Below are 18203 nucleotides of genomic sequence, written 5' to 3' on the forward strand. Positions count from 1 at the left end.
CTGTTTTATTAGTCAACCGAGTGGACATTTAAATTTTTTTAAGTGTGTATGAGTAAGAGTGTATTCCTTTTTACCCCACACTAACCACAGAAAATACCAACCTACAGTAGCTAGCTATCATCAATGGCAGTAATGTTACTCCTACTATTTTGGACAGTTTAATTTGAATTTAATTAGAATTTTGTCTGCAGATAGACATTAAAGTAAATTAATCTTGCTTTTATCTTCATTCTATATTTTATCTTCCGTAGTGGCCCCCCTAAAGTTTGAAAGGCTTTTAGTTATACTTAATTTTCCAAGCACAAATTAAATTGATATGGTCCAACACAATAAAAATCTGATAAAAAAAAATGTCAGATTTAAGTAATCTACCTAACTAACATGTATGAGAATAAAAATACAACCGAAATATTTTTTTCTCTCTTTATGTAATTTAGCTTAGAACCCCCTCTTAGATCCATCCATACATTTTGCTATGCCGCTTGTCCTCACTGGGGTCTCGGGGTCGAATTTATCTTATTTAAGAATATATTCTTTAAAATAGTCATCTGTACATGGCTGTATGTGTATTCGTCAAAGAGTATGACAATTCTAAGGATGATTATGATGCTAAAAGTACACGTCTTTAAAATCCCTGATCCAAATTATGATGGCAAATTGACTTGTTTGATGCCTATGTGACATAACTACGCTATTATATGATGGTGGCACAAGGTAAATAATCGCTAAATTTAGTTGACAACGGAAGGTACTACTTGAAGATCATGACTATTCAAAATGGCGAGACCACTGGTATGTAACTAGTATTGTTCCTAAGTTACAACTGGGTTTAGTCTGGAGTAGAATTGTGTTGCTATTCCTCTTTAATTCAAAGGTTATGGTAATGGTTTTATTTCATTTGAACATGCATCAGATTACAATTGAATGCATCACATAATCAGTTCACAGTTCCACATGTCCAAAAGGAGTTGGAAGAAGCAAAGCTTATTAAATCCTACCCCTTCATCTGGTACTTTTACAATCAGTAACTGTTACATTTGTTCACTTCCTGCTTTCCATAATACAGTTTAAGGGTTTTGTTTTTTTTTTTTTTAATAATGTACCTCGTACCGAAGTAGGAGGTGATATGACCATCCAATGACATAATGGATACCATAAAGTGTCAATATAGTGATATATATGAAACATATATAGCAAACATCAACTGCTTGTATTGTTTCTTGAATTGGCTCATCGTTGTGCATTGTTTGAGGGTCTTACTCAATCCATTCCATAGTTTGATTCCACATACTGAAATGCTATGGCTTTTTAACGTAGTCCTAGCATATAAGTGTTTCAAATGTAGTTCTTCCCTGAGATCATATTTCTCCTCTCTTGTAGAGAAGTATTGGATGACATTTTTAGCTAATTGGTTATTTTTAGCCTTATGCATTATTTTAGCTGTTTGAAGATGAACTATATCAGCAAGTTGAAGTATTTGTGATTTTAGAAATAAGGAGTTAGTATGTTCTCTGTAGGCGGCATTATGAATTATCCTTACTGACCTTTTTTTTGCAGTACATTTAGCGAGTGAAGATTGCTTTTATAGTTATTAGCCCATATTTCCACACAATAAGTAAGATATGGTAGAACCAGAGAGCAATAAAGAGTGTGGAGTGATTTCTGATTGAGAATAAATTTTGCTTTGTTCAATATTGAAATATTTCTGGCTACCTTATGTTGTATATTTGTAATATGAGGTTTCCAGCTCATATTTTCATCTATTGTGATTCCCAGAAATGTATTTTCGTTCACGCTTTCAATGTCTACACCGATTAGTATTTGCTGGTGTGTGTCCTTTCTGCTGTTATCAAACAGCATAATTTTAGTTTTATTTAGGTTCAAGGACAATCTTATTATCATCAAACCATCTTTTTAGTGTTGGTTATGAACAAGTTGATAATTGCATTATATGTCCAAATGAATTGGTAATGCTGGAGTCTATCCCAAAGGCTGGGTCTCCTTAGGTCTTAAAATTGCGACGCGTGTATAAGCTACATTTTCATATCTTAGACGGTGAACCTTACAGCACGTTTATTCAGGTGCTCAGCATCTCTACAGACTCTACATCTACCTGTTCTTCAGCACGGGAGAGTTTGAGCTGAAGGTCAGCTGCTTGCTGCTCTCGGTCCTTTAATTTCTCCCCAGACAGTTGCCTCTGTTCTTTGAGACGACCTTGGAGTTCACCCACTTGCCTCTCTGCCTCCAGTAGTTTTGAATGCAGCTAGAAAAAAGATATGTTAGCGCCGTTTATGAAGAAGCTCGTGGTGCTCGACAAATGTCCTTACACTCACCTGACCGATTTCGGTCTGCTGCTGAGCACCTTGGTTGTCTTTTTCTTCCCTCTGCTGTTCCAACTGCTTCCTTTCGACCTTCAGTTCTGCATGCTTCACCTCCAGTTCTGTAATCTCACCCTTCAACTTGGTCACCTCTTGGGCTTTCTCTCCAATCTCCGCGTGGGCCTTCTGCAGGGACTCCTCTGCTCTGGTGGCCCGGGTTTGCAGCTCCAGGATCACTTGCTCTTTTTCTCTCAGGCTATCTTGATGTGCCTTTTTGGCAGCCGTTTCAGTCCTTAGTTTCTCCTCGAGTTCCTGATATTTGTGCTCTTTATGCGCTAGCTTTTCAGAAAGACTCTGAAGGGACAAAGGAGACAAGGGAAGACTAAATTGCAGTATACCATTTCTAATTGGGTTCCTTTTCTTTGAATGTTTACATTCTTCCTGTTTAGTTAGTCTTATAAGCATTAAGCTGGCTTATGTGTAAAGTGGCACCTTGGTTAAAGTCAACCCCGGTTAGCACATTTTTTTTCGTTAACATACAACATTTTTGTTAAAAAAAACCTGCTTGGTTAGCATGCATAACAAGCGGTTGCATTTGTGCTTGGTTTGTTTACGCAGCCATCAAGACGATATTTAGCTCCCATATTGATACCTAGAGAAACAGTTTTATTTGCCTGGTCTACGTTTGTACATAGACCAATATGACAATAATCTGATTAGATTTTGATTTGACCCTTTAAAGCAGGGGTCTCAAACACACGGCCCAAATGTGGCAGGGCACTTGTTTGAGGCCCCAGCCTTGATATGAAAGTTTAATGTTAGTACGGCCCGCGCAAGTTTGATATGGATGCTGTATGGTATCATGTACCCAGAAAAAATTATTACGTTTGATTAATGTTCATGTTAAAGGTTAAATAACTGTTAATAGTTATCCTCCCTATCCGTGTGGAAGTGGTAGGTTTGTGGCTATTTAAGTTTAAAGGAAATAACTTGAAGGCTACCGTTTAGGTCGCTAGGTCTCTAGTTTGCGAGTTAGCATGTGTCTCAAGACCCTGCAGTTGCGCAATATGTTGTAAATAAAAAGAGTATAAATGTGACTATAGTCGTGTTTTGTCATGTCTACAGGGCTCTAATAATGCTTTGTTCATTTTAATCTGAAAAAAATAATTTGTCTACCCACCAACTATATGTGGTTTCTTAAGTTTTTATTATTTGCCGTTTTATTATTATTATTATATTTATTTATTTATTACTGATTGATTGATTTTCTTTATTCTTGATTTGTTTATTTATTTTTCATCTTATTTTGTGTAGAAAAATAAAAAGTAAGATATTTGAGAACAGTGGAATGTTTTATCAGAGCTTTTATTGTAGAAAATTGGAACCAAAGCGAAGTTTTTAAATTTTTTTTGTTTTTAATAAATGCGTGGGGGGGGGTTGGAAAACCTGATGCGGCCCAGTTTCACCCAGACCTGAGCTCCAGTGGCACCCAAGTAAATTGAGTTTGAGACCCCTGCTTTAAAGGGGGAAGACCACCACTGAATTCAAAAATATGATTTACATTTTCTATTGGGAAAAATGTCCTTGGTTAAAGTCCGTTTTGGTTTGAGTCAGATTGCCTTGACGCTAACCAAGGCACCACTGTAAATAACACCTAAGAACGACTCAGCTGATGTCCAGTTCATTTTGCAACAATGCAATATCCCATTTTCTCCATTTAGTTGTTGCTGATGGTGTGCATGTTACCTGGCTTTGCTGTTGCACATTATTCAGGTCACTCTGCAGCTGGTGGATCTGTTGTGTATAGACTGCTGCTTCCTGCGGACCCTTCTCCAGCTCTGCTTTCAGTTGCGATATGGTCATCTGAAGGAAGGTTTGGAGAAACACATTAAAAACTTTTTTTTTCTCCCCCCATGACACCTGAACGGAAAAGAACCGCTAATTGGGTAAAAGACATTAATCCTAAAGAGGTCCTGAAAATTCACTAACACATTTGTCGGTAAAAATTGTCCACTTCCCCAAAACTGCTGTAAAAATATATGTTAATTTTTTTCCACATTGAACGAGTCGATCTTTTAGAGCTACTTCAACCTGAAATAAACCACAAATATTAATTATATTTTGGAATTTTAATCCGACAAAAGATGAGTATATTTACATAGCGTTGCTGTTTTTTTAATTGGAAAACAAAGCTAAAAAAAGACATATGGTCAGTATATTTACATAGCGCAATTGTAGAGCTGAAAACAATGCTAATCAATAAAGGCACACGCTTATCTTTTCAATATCTATGTACACTTGGCAAAAAAAAAAAGTGTTAGTGCACGTTTAGAATAGAAAAATGTAGAATTATCTGGAGTACAAATCTAAAAAAAAAAAAAAAAAGAAGATTGCCTTAAATGCTACCAAATATGTGATCGAAAATGAAATTTGGAATGCTTTTTCAAAAGAACAGCTTTTGTCATTAGGATGTGTTAATTTGCAATTTTATCTAAAGATACAGAGGTCTGGCAAATGTATTTTATATTCATTCAACACAGCCAAAAAAAGCATGAAAGTAACAAATGGCACCAAATCGATTCAAGAAAAAATTAAACAACTGTAGACACACATGTAGGAAACATACGTAAGGGAAGAATCATTTCTCAAAAGTCAAATTTACCTCCAAATTAGAAATCTTGAAAGAATGAGAGTTGGTGAAGGGGTTCAGTAAGTGAAGCCAGATGAAGAAGAGGAGAACAGACAGACAAAGGTAAGCCACAATGAAACAGTAACAGCCAAAGGCCTCACAAATTAAAAAAAAAAACATGCTCATGCATAAGAAGCGTACGTGGAACTTTGACTATTTTCAGTCATTGTATTTATTTTGTACACAGTGACAATTACCGTATTTTCTGGACTATAAGTCGCTCCGGAGTATAAGTCACACAAGGCCAAAAATGCATCATTAGGTAGAAAAAAACATACATAAGTCGCACTGGAGTATAAGTCGCATTTTTTGCAGGTAATTTATTTTATAAACTAAATACGGTACTATTTAATTTATAGGTCGCTCTGGAGTATAAGTCGCAGGAACAGCCAACCTATAAAAAAAGTGTGACTTATAGTCCAGAAAATACGGTACTATTTCATTTATAGGTCGCTCTGGAGTATAAGTCGCAGGAACAGCCAACCTATGAAAAAAAGTGTGACTTATAGTCCGGAAAATACGGTACTATTTCTTTTATAGGTCGCTCTGGAGTATAAGTCGCAGGAACAGCCAACCTATAAAAAAAAGTGCGACTTATAGTCCGGAAAATACGGTACTATTTCATTTATAAGTCGCTCTGGAGTATAAGTCGCAGGAACAGCCAACCTATATAAAAAAGTGCGACTTATAGTCCGGAAAATACGGTACTATTTCATTTATAAGTCGCTCTGGAGTATAAGTCGCAGGAACCGCCAACCTATGAAAAAAAGTGTGACTTATAGTCCGGAAAATACGGTACTATTTCTTTTATAGGTCGCTCTGGAGTATAAGTCGCAGGAACAGCCAACCTATGAAAAAAAGTGATACTTATAGTCCGGAAAATACGGTACTATTTCATTTATAGGTCGCTCTGGAGTATAAGTCGCAGGAACAGCCAACCTATGAAAAAAAGTGTGACTTATAGTCCGGAAAATACGGTACTATTTCTTTTATAGGTCGCTCTGGAGTATAAGTCGCAGGAACCGCCAACCTATAAAAAAAGTGCGACTTATAGTCCGGAAAATACGGTACTATTTCATTTATAAGTCGCTCTGGAGTATAAGTCGCAGGAACCGCCAACCTATGAAAAAAAGTGTGACTTATAGTCCGGAAAATACGGTACTATTTCTTTTATAGGTCGCTCTGGAGTATAAGTCGCAGGAACAGCCAACCTATGAAAAAAAGTGATACTTATAGTCCGGAAAATACGGTACTATTTCATTTATAGGTCGCTCTGGAGTATAAGTCGCAGGAACAGCCAACCTATGAAAAAAAGTGTGACTTATAGTCCGGAAAATACGGTACTATTTCTTTTATAGGTCGCTCTGGAGTATAAGTCGCAGGAACAGCCAACCTATAAAAAAAAGTGCGACTTATAGTCCGGAAAATACGGTACTATTTCATTTATAAGTCGCTCTGGAGTATAAGTCGCAGGAACAGCCAACCTATATAAAAAAGTGCGACTTATAGTCCGGAAAATACGGTACTATTTCATTTATAAGTCGCTCTGGAGTATAAGTCGCAGGAACCGCCAACCTATGAAAAAAAGTGTGACTTATAGTCCGGAAAATACGGTACTATTTCTTTTATAGGTCGCTCTGGAGTATAAGTCGCAGGAACAGCCAACCTATGAAAAAAAGTGATACTTATAGTCCGGAAAATACGGTACTATTTCATTTATAGGTCGCTCTGGAGTATAAGTCGCAGGAACAGCCAACCTATGAAAAAAAGTGTGACTTATAGTCCGGAAAATACGGTACTATTTCTTTTATAGGTCGCTCTGGAGTATAAGTCGCAGGAACCGCCAACCTATAAAAAAAGTGCGACTTATAGTCCGGAAAATACGGTACTATTTCATTTATAAGTCGCTCTGGAGTATAAGTCGCAGGAACCGCCAACCTATGAAAAAAAGTGTGACTTATAGTCCGGAAAATACGGTACTATTTCTTTTATAGGTCGCTCTGGAGTATAAGTCGCAGGAACAGCCAACCTATGAAAAAAAGTGATACTTATAGTCCGGAAAATACGGTACTATTTCATTTATAGGTCGCTCTGGAGTATAAGTCGCAGGAACAGCCAACCTATGAAAAAAAGTGTGACTTATAGTCCGGAAAATACGGTACTATTTCTTTTATAGGTCGCTCTGGAGTATAAGTCGCAGGAACCGCCAACCTATAAAAAAAGTGCGACTTATAGTCCGGAAAATACGGTACTATTTCATTTATAAGTCGCTCTGGAGTATAAGTCGCAGGAACCGCCAACCTATGAAAAAAAGTGTGACTTATAGTCCGGAAAATACGGTACTATTTCATTTATAAGTCGCTCTGGAGTATAAGTCGCAGGAACAGCTAACCTATGGAAAAAAGTGTGACTTATGGTCCGGAAAATACGGTACTATTTCATTTATAGGTCGCTCTGGAGTATAAGTCGCAGGAACAGCCAACCTATGAAAAAAAGTGTTACTTATAGTCCGGAAAATATGGTACTATTTCATTTATAGGTCGCTCTGGAGTATAAGTCGCAGGAACAGCCAACCTATGAAAAAAAGTGTGACTTATAGTCCGGAAAATACGGTACTATTTCATTTATAAGTCGCTCTGGAGTATAAGTCGCAGGAACAGCTAACCTATGGAAAAAAGTGCGACTTATAGTCCGGAAAATACGGTACTATTTAATTTATAGGTCGTTCTGGAGTATAAGTCGCAGGAACAGCCAACCTATGAAAAAAAGTGTTACTTATAGTCCGGAAAATACGGTACTATTTAATTTATAGGTCGCTCTGGAGTATAAGTCGCAGGAACAGCCAACCTATAAAAAAAGTGTGACTTATAGTCCGGAAAATACGGTACTATTTCATTTATAGGTCGCTCTGGAGTATAAGTCGCAGGAACCGCCAACCGATGAAAAAAAGTGTGACTTATAGTCCGGAAAATACGGTACTATTTCATTTATAGGTCGCTCTGGAGTATAAGTCGCAGGAACAGCCAACCTATGGAAAAAAGTGCGACTTATAGTCCGGAAAATACGGTACTATTTCATTTATAGGTCGTTCTGGAGTATAAGTCGCAGGAACAGCCAACCTATGAAAAAAAGTGTTACTTATAGTCCGGAAAATATGGTACTATTTCATTTATAGGTCGCTCTGGAGTATAAGTCGCAGGAACAGCCAACCTATGAAAAAAAGTGTGACTTATAGTCCGGAAAATACGATACTATTTCTTTTATAGGTCGCTCTGGAGTATAAGTCGCAGGAACCGCCAACCTATGAAAAAAAGTGTGACTTATAGTCCGGAAAATACGGTACTATTTCATTTATAAGTCGCTCTGGAGTATAAGTCGCAGGAACAGCTAACCTATGGAAAAAAGTGTGACTTATAGTCCGGAAAATACGGTACTATTTCATTTATAGGTCGCTCTGGAGTATAAGTCGCAGGAACAGCCAACCTATGAAAAAAAGTGTTACTTATAGTCCGGAAAATATGGTACTATTTCATTTATAGGTCGCTCTGGAGTATAAGTCGCAGGAACAGCCAACCTATGAAAAAAAGTGTGACTTATAGTCCGGAAAATACGGTACTATTTCTTTTATAGGTCGCTCTGGAGTATAAGTCGCAGGAACCGCCAACCTATAAAAAAAGTGCGACTTATAGTCCGGAAAATACGGTACTATTTCATTTATAAGTCACTCTGGAGTATAAGTCGCAGGAACCGCCAACCTATGAAAAAAAGTGTGACTTATAGTCCGGAAAATACGGTACTATTTCATTTATAAGTCGCTCTGGAGTATAAGTCGCAGGAACAGCCAACCAATGAAAAAAAGTGTGACTTATAGTCCGGAAAATACGGTACTATTTCTTTTATAGGTCGCTCTGGAGTATAAGTCGCAGGAACAGCCAACCTATGAAAAAAAGTGTGACTTATAGTCCGGAAAATACGATACTATTTCTTTTATAGGTCGCTCTGGAGTATAAGTCGCAGGAACAGCCAACCTATGAAAAAAAAGTGTGACTTATAGTCCGTAAAATATGAATGTGGACATTCTTTATCCATCCATAAAATAACATTCCATAATGTCATTGTAAATGGGGTACAATGTTACCTAAAAACATTCACAAGAGACCTCTTATTAAATATAGCATTTTACTTATGGACGGATTAAGGACAAATGAAGTGAAATGGGGTTCAGTTTAATAAAAATAAATAAATAAAAATAAAAAAATATATACAGTATTGCACCCATCTCACCTCTGAGGTAGTGAAATTAGCCTGTAGTTTCTCATAGTGGTTTCTGAGCCGCTCCGACTCCTCTTCCCTCTCACGGGTCATACTGTCCATCAGCGTCTGAACCTGCACAAGCTCCTTCTGCAATACCTCAACGTCCTCCACTCCTGGCCGCTGCAGCTAGAGGGCAGTACAGAGGGCCAGTTAGTACAACAAGAATAAAATAATAAAACAGAGTCCTGCTTTTCGGGGGAGTTACATTCTGAGCCTACAAGCGAATGGTGAAAATCCAAGACCATAAGAATAATCACAAGACTCACTCTTGCGCCTTCAAATCTGCTAGCTTGATACTGACATTGTCCAATTTTTGATCAACATTTGCAATAAAAAGGGACTGTTGGGATTGCTATATTCAGCTTGAAAACTCTATCTTTAGAGAAGGGGTCTCAAACTCAATTTACCTGGGGGCCACCGGAGCTAAGTTCTGGGTGAAGCCAGGCCGCATCAGGTTTTCAAAAAAAAAACAAAAAACAAAACGCATTTATTAAAAACTGGAAAAAAACTATCTTCAATGCTTTTGCTTCTGCTATACCCTACACTTTTTCAGTACTTTGGTTCCGGTTTTCCACACCAAAATATATGAAAACATTCCGCGGTTCTCAAATATCTTAATTTTTATATACGCAAAATAAGATGAAAAAAAATAAATAAACAAATTGGGCCCGCGGGCCGTGAGTTTGAGACCCTTGCTTTAGAGGTTTAAACCAGGTTTAAACACTGAGAAGGTGACTCACACAGTGAAACACAAAAACAAAGATGTAAAATTGATGGGCTTTTTTTTTTTTTTTTTTTAAACGTGGCTACATATACCTACACCACTATGTACATCTGTGTAATACTTCAATACTTGTAATACTTGTGTAACACTTTTTTATAGTCAGTATAGTTACTCCAGACCCCATTCACTGTGCAATATCTGATCAACCTCCATGTGCAATATTAAGGGCTCTAAATGCAATATACTAAGTTCTATGTGAAGTATTATTACTTCATAATTATTAACTCACTTAGCAAGATCTCAGTGTATAGACTGGTTATGTATCTCATCTTGTTTCATATTATCTACATACTGTATTGTATATAACTCTGGGAAAAACTGTTGATTTTTGCTAATACTTGGGTTGTTTATTTTTCTATATTGTGTATTTTGTACTGCTTAACTGATTCTGTACTCTTGCTGCTGTGCAATACAAATATCCCCACTGAGGGACGAATAAAGGCATATCTTAATCTTAATCGTATATATGCTGTACATTGTATAGTCAATCCCACATATTTATAATTTACACAAAAAAAATGCCTGTACCAGTTCAGTGTGGAGTCTCTCCGTTTCCTCCTTCTCTCGCTGCAGATGTTCGGTTAGTTTCGAAAGCTTCTGCTCAGCAGCTTCTCTTAAACTTTTCTCTTCATCATAGCGGGACTTTATGTCTGGTGGGATACAACAACACTATTTTACAATCCTTAATTCATTGACATATAAAAAGGTATATTGCATAGAGCACAATAGACGGTTTGTGCCTCCCAGTCACATTCCCACACTAACCTACTATCTCCGTCGCCAGCTGGGCGGCCTTCTGCTCAAAAAGATCTTTCATCTGCTTCATGTTGAACTTTTCTGTCTCTGATTCATTCAATTTCATTTCTAATACTAAAAAAGGACGGAGAAACATACATTAGTGACATTGTCGCAATCTTATATATGCATGTGTGTGTGGATGCAACAACTACCTGAATCATCTGAGCTCATCTGTCCATCATTCTGTAGGAGTGAGGGGAAAAAACAGTGTGACAATATACCAGACGACAAAAAACGGCCGTCATGTTTATGAGCAATTTTTTCACAAGATTTCTAAATTTAAACGAAGCAAGTTATAATACACGTCAAATATCTTGAAGGAATTACTTGCTTCAGGTGTCCTTGGACTTTGTCTAACTCTTTTTTCAGCTCACCGGAGAACCATCTTTCTTCCTAGGTAGGAGAGAAAAAAAAAAATAGTATGTCATTAAGTTATTTCAAGTACAGTCTAAAAAAAAAAAAAGTTGTGCATACCTTAAGCAAGGTATGAAGGTCTTGCACTTCCTGTCGTAACATTGTAAGGTCCTCCCTGGAAGAAAAAGGAAAGTTTAATGAATTAGAAGTTATGCTATGTTGGCTTGTAATCAGTCAAGGGTGTACACCGCTTCTTGTCCCAAGTCAGCAGGGAGAGGCTCCAAAGATTAAGCAACAATAGCCACGTATACATGGACCCAAATATTCCAATTCCATTCGGGTTATTTGCTCAAACGGAAAGAATCTAACCTTTGTATACAAATCATTCCGAAAGAAAAGTGCCAATCCGAATGAATATATAAATCGGATTCACGGGGGTGGAATATTCCTTTCCCCAATCCGATTGAGGTATCTTGTATCCGCTCAATCGGAAAGTTGTCAGACTGCGTTCTTTCAGCGCATGCTCAGCTGTGACGTAACACGCAGATGTCTCTTAGGTTTTGAAAATGGCGGCGAGCAGTCATCATTGAACTACTACTGAGTTTGTTTTTGATACAAACTTTAAAAGAACTGAATGTAATTGCAAGACTGGACGGCCGAAAAACTATTTATTATTATTTATTCATTCATTTTCTACTGGTTTTCCTCACAAGGGTCTTGGGGGTGCTGGAGCCTATCCCAGCTGTCTTTGGGCGAGAGGCGGGGTACATCCTGGACTGGTCGCCAGTCAATTACAGGGCACATATAGACAAACAACCATTCACACTCACATTCATACCTACGGACAATTTGGGAGGAAACCGGAGTACCCGGAGAAAACCCACGCATGCACGGGGAGAACATGCAAACTCCACACAGAGATGGCTGAGGGTGGAATTGAACCCTGGTCTCCTAGCTGTGAGGTCTCCGTGCTCACCACTCTACCACCGTGCCGCCCCTATTATTATTTAATTTATTATTATTAAAAATTTATCCCGGGCGGCACGGCGGACGAGTGGTTAGTGCGCAGACCTCACAGCTAGGAGAACAGGGTTCAATTCCACCCTCTGCCTTCTCTGTGTGGAGTTTGCATGTTCTCCCCGTGCATGCCTGGGTTTTTTCTCCGGGTACTCCGGTTTCCTCCCACATTCCAAAAACATGCTAGGTTAATTAGCGACTCCAAATTGTCCATAGGTATGAATGTGAGTGTGAATGGTTGTTTGTCTATATGTGCCCTGTGATTGGTTGGCAACCAGTCCAGGGTGTACCCCGCCTCTCACCCGAAGACAGCTGGGATAGGCTCCAGCACCCCCCAGCCATGGTAATCACACTCTCGTCCGCCATCTTCGATGAATCACGTGATGTTGTTTACGTTTTACTACGAATGCCCCATTGACTATTCCGTTTGATTATAGCAATGCATGTAGACAGGAGATTGGAATATTCCTTTCCATGTATACACTGTTTTCTGGTACGTCATTCGGAAAGAGGAAAATCTCATGTAAACGTGGCTATTGAAAATGAATGAATACGTGTAAATGTCGGTCCCACCTCGTAGGGGCCACATGAGCTGGGAGATCTCCAGTGTCGTGGAATAGCTCATAGTGTTTGAACAACTCCTCTGCAGAGCTATGGGACTTCATGCACTGAGGACAGATGAAGCCCTGAAAACAGTGATACACATTATCATACCCGCCCCCACTTTCATTTTTTTGCAGCTTTGCTTGAAAGAAAGGACAAAGTCAAACACTTGATTCGACTACCTCAGAGGTTTGGTCATGGTTAACATCTGTGCTGGGCTGCTCCGACTCTGCATTCTGGGAGCCTGCTTTCCCAGGAGTCTGGAAAGGAGAAGACATGTTATGTTCAACGTGAACAATGGTAATGGTAATGGTTTTATTTCATTTGAACATGCATCAGATTACAATTGAATGCATCACATAATCAGTTCACAGTTCCACATGTCCAAAAGGAGTAGGAAGAAGCAAAGCTTATTAAATCCTACCCCTCCATCTGGTACTTTTACAATCAGTAACTGTTACATTTGTTCACTTCCTGCTTTCCTAATATAGTTAAATTGATTTATTTACATATATATATATATTTTTTTTTGTCACATACCGAAGTATGAGGTATCTCACAACCGGCACAATAATCATCATAATCATAATAACACAGGCTACTGTTGTGGCTGTACTACAATATTTATTGAAACACCCACGAGGGTGAGTCTTATTTATGTCTTGAAAAGCTTATTATCGCTCATGATATAGACTATATTTGGTAATATGAGTGTAGAGCTGATTGTGGGGGTGCTATTGTATGTCTGGAGGGCTCTAATAGTGTTAAAAAATGCACAGAGAAGGTCATATATGCTAACTACAAAAATATTTGGTTTATAAATAAGTGAAATAGTGAAAGGAAATGAACTTATTTAAGTTTTTTTTTTTAATAATGTACCTCGTACCGAAGTAGGAGGTGATATGAGCATCCAATGCCATAATGGGTATCATAGTAAGTGTCAATATAGTGATATATATAGCACATCATGACTGGTTCAAGACTCTTCATCCTTGTATTTAGCAAACATCAACTGCTTGTATTGTTTCTTGAATTGGCGCATCGTTGTGCATTGTTTGAGGGTCTTACTCAATCCATTCCATAGTTTGATTCCACATACTGAAATGCTATGGCTGATGGTAATGGTAATGGTTTTATTTCATTTGAACATGCATCAGATTACAATTGAATGCATCACATAATCAGTTCACAGTTCCACATGTCCAAAAGGAGTAGGAAGAAGCAAAGCTTATTAAATCCTACCCCTCCATCTGGTACTTTTACAATCAGTAACTGTTACATTTGTTCACTTCCTGCTTTCCTAATATAGTTAAATTGATTTATTTACATATATATATATATTTTTTTTTGTCACATACCGAAGTATGAGGTATCTCACAACCGGCACAATAATCATCATAATCATAACAACACAGGCTACTGTTGTGGCTGTACTACAATATTTATTGAAACACCCACGAGGGTGAGTCTTATTTATGTCTTGAAAAGCTTATTATCGCTCATGATATAGACTATATTTGGTAATATGAGTGTAGAGCTGATTGTGGGGGTGCTATTGTATGTCTGGAGGGCTCTAATAGTGTTAAAAAATGCACAGAGAAGGTCATATATGCTAACTACAAAAATATTTGGTTTATAAATAAGTGAAATAGTGAAAGGAAATGAACATATTTAAGTTTTTTTTTTTAATAATGTACCTCGTACCGAAGTAGGAGGTGATATGAGCATCCAATGCCATAATGGGTATCATAGTAAGTGTCAATATAGTGATATATATAGCACATCATGACTGGTTCAAGACTCTTCATCCTTGTATTTAGCAAACATCAACTGCTTGTATTGTTTCTTGAATTGGCGCATCGTTGTGCATTGTTTGAGGGTCTTACTCAATCCATTCCATAGTTTGATTCCACATACTGAAATGCTATGGCTGATGGTAATGGTAATGGTTTTATTTCATTTGAACATGCATCAGATTACAATTGAATGCATCACATAATCAGTTCACAGTTCCACATGTCCAAAAGGAGTAGGAAGAAGCAAAGCTTATTAAATCCTACCCCTCCATCTGGTACTTTTACAATCAGTAACTGTTACATTTGTTCACTTCCTGCTTTCCATAATACAGTTTTTTTTTTGTTTTTTTTTTTATGTACCTCGTACATTAAAGTAAGAGGTAATATGACCATACAATGACATAATGGGTACCATAGTAACTGTCAATATAGTTTTTTGGGCTCTCACTTGATCATGTGGGTGTAACTTAAGAGGAACCCCATGGAAGGTTGTGTATGGCCACTACAAAGCTCATAATGGATTCAGTAGACTAAGAAGTTCTTGATCGTTTGGGTTATGTTTGGACCAAACCCGCCTCAAATTAAAATAACAGCCCAACCTCTTGCTAATCTCGTATGAGCTATTTCAGTGTGGACTCTACAGGAAGCTCTCAGTGTAAAAAAAATGTGCATTGGACTGGATAAATGAACATATGGGTGAAAGTCCAAGGTCCAGACAAACAGATGAATCACTACTGTATCTTTACATCAGCCTCGTCGGGTTACAGCAGGGAAATATTCCCACAGCCGTCAGCACACGTCATGGCAGGCCTTGTTCACTGATAGCTGTAAGTGGTGCAGTTCTACAAATGCTCTTATAACGGTTATGTGATGGAACACTGGCCGGTGTCCAATCACTGTAACGCCTCCATGCCCTGAAGTACCACAGACAGGATAGGAGCACCTCATTGGGAGTTGGACTTAAGTTCACATAAAATTATCTGAAGCCTGGAAAGGGCTGTAAAAAAAATCCCAGTGACTATCAATCTAAAAACAAATATATATAAATGCATGTAGATTCCATGTTAAAACTATTATGCTTTATTTTGAAGCTTATTTTACACTAACAGGAAGTCACAGTGCATGTAACTGGTGTGTAATGACAGCACTTAGGTTCTGATTTAGCCATAATGAGGAAGTTGGCAATATTGCAACACATCCATATACTGTATATTGACGTTTTCTGATTTTATATATAAAAAAAACGCAGTCAACTTTGGTTGTGAACGCTGACTTCCGCAATTTTTCATATGAATAACAACACGGTATACCGGAACTTGATGAGTTGTTCGGGTCGGTGACATTAGCCAAATAGAAATGTTTCATACTACACAGAATAATTATCTTTTTAGGTAGAATCTGACATGGTCTAAAGATAAGCTTTTAAAAAATTGAGCACAACAGATACAACTTCACAGGAAACACTTCTCAATAGGAGAAAAGTGGGTCAGTTATATTTTGTAGTTAATGGGTAGAGAGTTCAACGTTCGTCAAGCATGTTGCCTCATGGGAAATGTAGTCTTGTGACAATATGTTTAGCAAAGAAACGCCACAGCACATTCTTAGCTATAAGAAAAACAAACCATCAGCACAGCTAAACCCACATCGCCGCTGTAGTAAGGAAATAATTGGAATTAATTAGATATCGTCATGTTTATTCCGATTTCAATTTTTGGTCATATAGCAAACAGGCTGTAGCAACAGTCTGTGTGCGGCTAACGCCAATTAGCATTTGGGGAATGGTCGATGAATCAACCTATCGCTGCGGCTAACGGAAACCATGAAAACATCACAATATATGTTAGCTGCTAATGTCGTTCATACACGACACGTCTTGGACATTGCCAGGTTATGCAATTCTATTGTTCTGGTGTTATCAAACATACGTAGTGTGTTGCTACTCCGCTGAATAAAGTATCTACAATTCATTTAGACGCGTTAGCAGCTAATGCTAATCGTGTCCCTCAACACAAGGAGCGCTTGATAAATTAACCGCGACATGACGGGATGTCTTTTCCCTCCATTCTACGTACATCATACACTCAAAGTCATTAACCCCGCCCACCCACGACAGACAGCTTATGAAAAGATGCGACCCCGCCAGAAACCAGAAAAGGACCAGGCCTACGTGCTACATAATAAATGAAAACTATCGCCAAATAAATATGTTAGAATTCAGCTCGGTGTCCCAAAAACTTACCATTTGCAATATCCGTCTGAGCATGGTCTTGGTTTGCGTTTGTCCGGACACAAAGTTAAATCAGTTTCCCAAAAGGAAAGTTGACGTCGCTGTACCACAGACACCTGACCAAGACTAAGCAGAAGCAGAAGCAGCAGCGAAGGGGCGGTTCTGGGGAAGGATGGCTCATCTACACAGGACACACAATGCACATGGCGTCTGAAAATATACAATAATATGCTGTACAGCTGTTGTGTGGTCAACATTTTTAATTGAACATTCTCATAAACAGCATGGCAAATACATAGCAGAATATTTGAGTCAGTCACTGACATTGGGGAAATTATTCCCTGATTTCTCGCAAGGAGTTTATGGGAGTAAATAGAATATTGTAATATTAAATTATAATATATAAGTGTAGGTGATGTATTCAGCCTTTCAAATGATGCTTAAGCATACTAAATACTATTAAGTCAGTGTTTTAATAATATGTGCAATGTTTACAAACGGCTATGCGTGTAGCGAGAATCCCATTTTCAGTGGTTCCCAGTGTGCGCGTGGGCTTTCCCAGCATGCTTTGTGTTTGTGTTGATAGCACCATGGGTTGGAGCTGATAACCCTCTGTTTTGTTTTGTTTTTACGCCATTCGGGTGTCTGTGTTTGATATTGATATAGTTATTGGCAAATAAAACAGCATTTATTTAAAATTGCAGTAAAGTTTTAAATATATTCAGAGATTCGAACTTCCGAGCTCAATAGCTCCCAAAACGAATTGTCGTTATATAGTCAAGTATACTTTTTTTTACAACCGTGGCAACACAGGCAAACAGCTACAACCCACTTTTTTATCAAAACAAGCCGTCTTGTGTGCAGTCTGACTAAAATTGATCTCCATGAGAAACCACCATTCAGTCAGTTCTTCTTCGGTATTATGGAATTAATTCAATGTTGCCAACTCCTCAGTAATAAAGGTAGCTATTGGCTGTACAGCTGTCTTCCGGCGAGAGGCGGGACCCTGGACTGGTCGCCAGCCAATCACAGGGCACATATAAACAAAACAACTATTCACACTCAAATTCATACTTTTGGACAATTTGGAGTCACCAATTTTGATTTTTTCTAATAATGCTAATTATTAGTACTAATTACACTTCAATTACATTTACGGTCAATAGCTTCACATCTGTGAAGTGTAGTACCACAATGCTCACCTCACACATTCATTTAGCTGTGATTTCGGCCTAAATTCCACTACAGTTCACATCAATCCAGGATTATTATTGATTGTAATATTGAGTCTACATCAGGGGTC

At 38.1% G+C, this 18203-nt stretch overlaps 1 protein-coding gene across 3 annotated transcripts in view; it reads right to left on the reverse strand.

Annotated features, from left to right (window-relative positions):
- Positions 1-17943, reverse strand: part of eea1 (early endosome antigen 1) — a 32495-nt gene extending 14552 nt beyond the window's left edge. Inside the window, exons 1-13 of one of the 3 annotated variants that reach the window (XM_078794977.1) lie at positions 17733-17943; positions 16913-17081; positions 13060-13137; positions 12848-12960; positions 11378-11432; positions 11231-11296; positions 11056-11086; positions 10871-10975; positions 10634-10755; positions 9292-9447; positions 4065-4181; positions 2334-2672; positions 2114-2263 (exon numbers count right to left, since the gene is read on the reverse strand). In XM_078794977.1, the coding sequence (XP_078651103.1) occupies positions 2114-2263; positions 2334-2672; positions 4065-4181; positions 9292-9447; positions 10634-10755; positions 10871-10975; positions 11056-11086; positions 11231-11296; positions 11378-11432; positions 12848-12960; positions 13060-13137; positions 16913-16936 (1356 nt within the window). In that variant the 5' untranslated portion in view covers positions 16937-17081; positions 17733-17943. Of the gene's footprint in view, positions 1-2113; positions 2264-2333; positions 2673-4064; positions 4182-9291; positions 9448-10633; positions 10756-10870; positions 10976-11055; positions 11087-11230; positions 11297-11377; positions 11435-12847; positions 12961-13059; positions 13138-16912; positions 17082-17732 lie in introns of those variants that run through there. The other 2 variants (XM_058074952.2, XM_078794980.1) reach the window with 2 other exon arrangements.
- Between the last annotated feature and the right edge of the window lie 260 nt (positions 17944-18203).

Source organism: Doryrhamphus excisus, linkage group LG1 (genome assembly GCF_037039965.1).
Source record: "Doryrhamphus excisus strain RoL-2023G ecotype Guam linkage group LG1, RoL_Dexc_Guam_v1.1, whole genome shotgun sequence".
NCBI lineage: Eukaryota > Metazoa > Chordata > Actinopteri > Syngnathiformes > Syngnathidae > Doryrhamphus > Doryrhamphus excisus.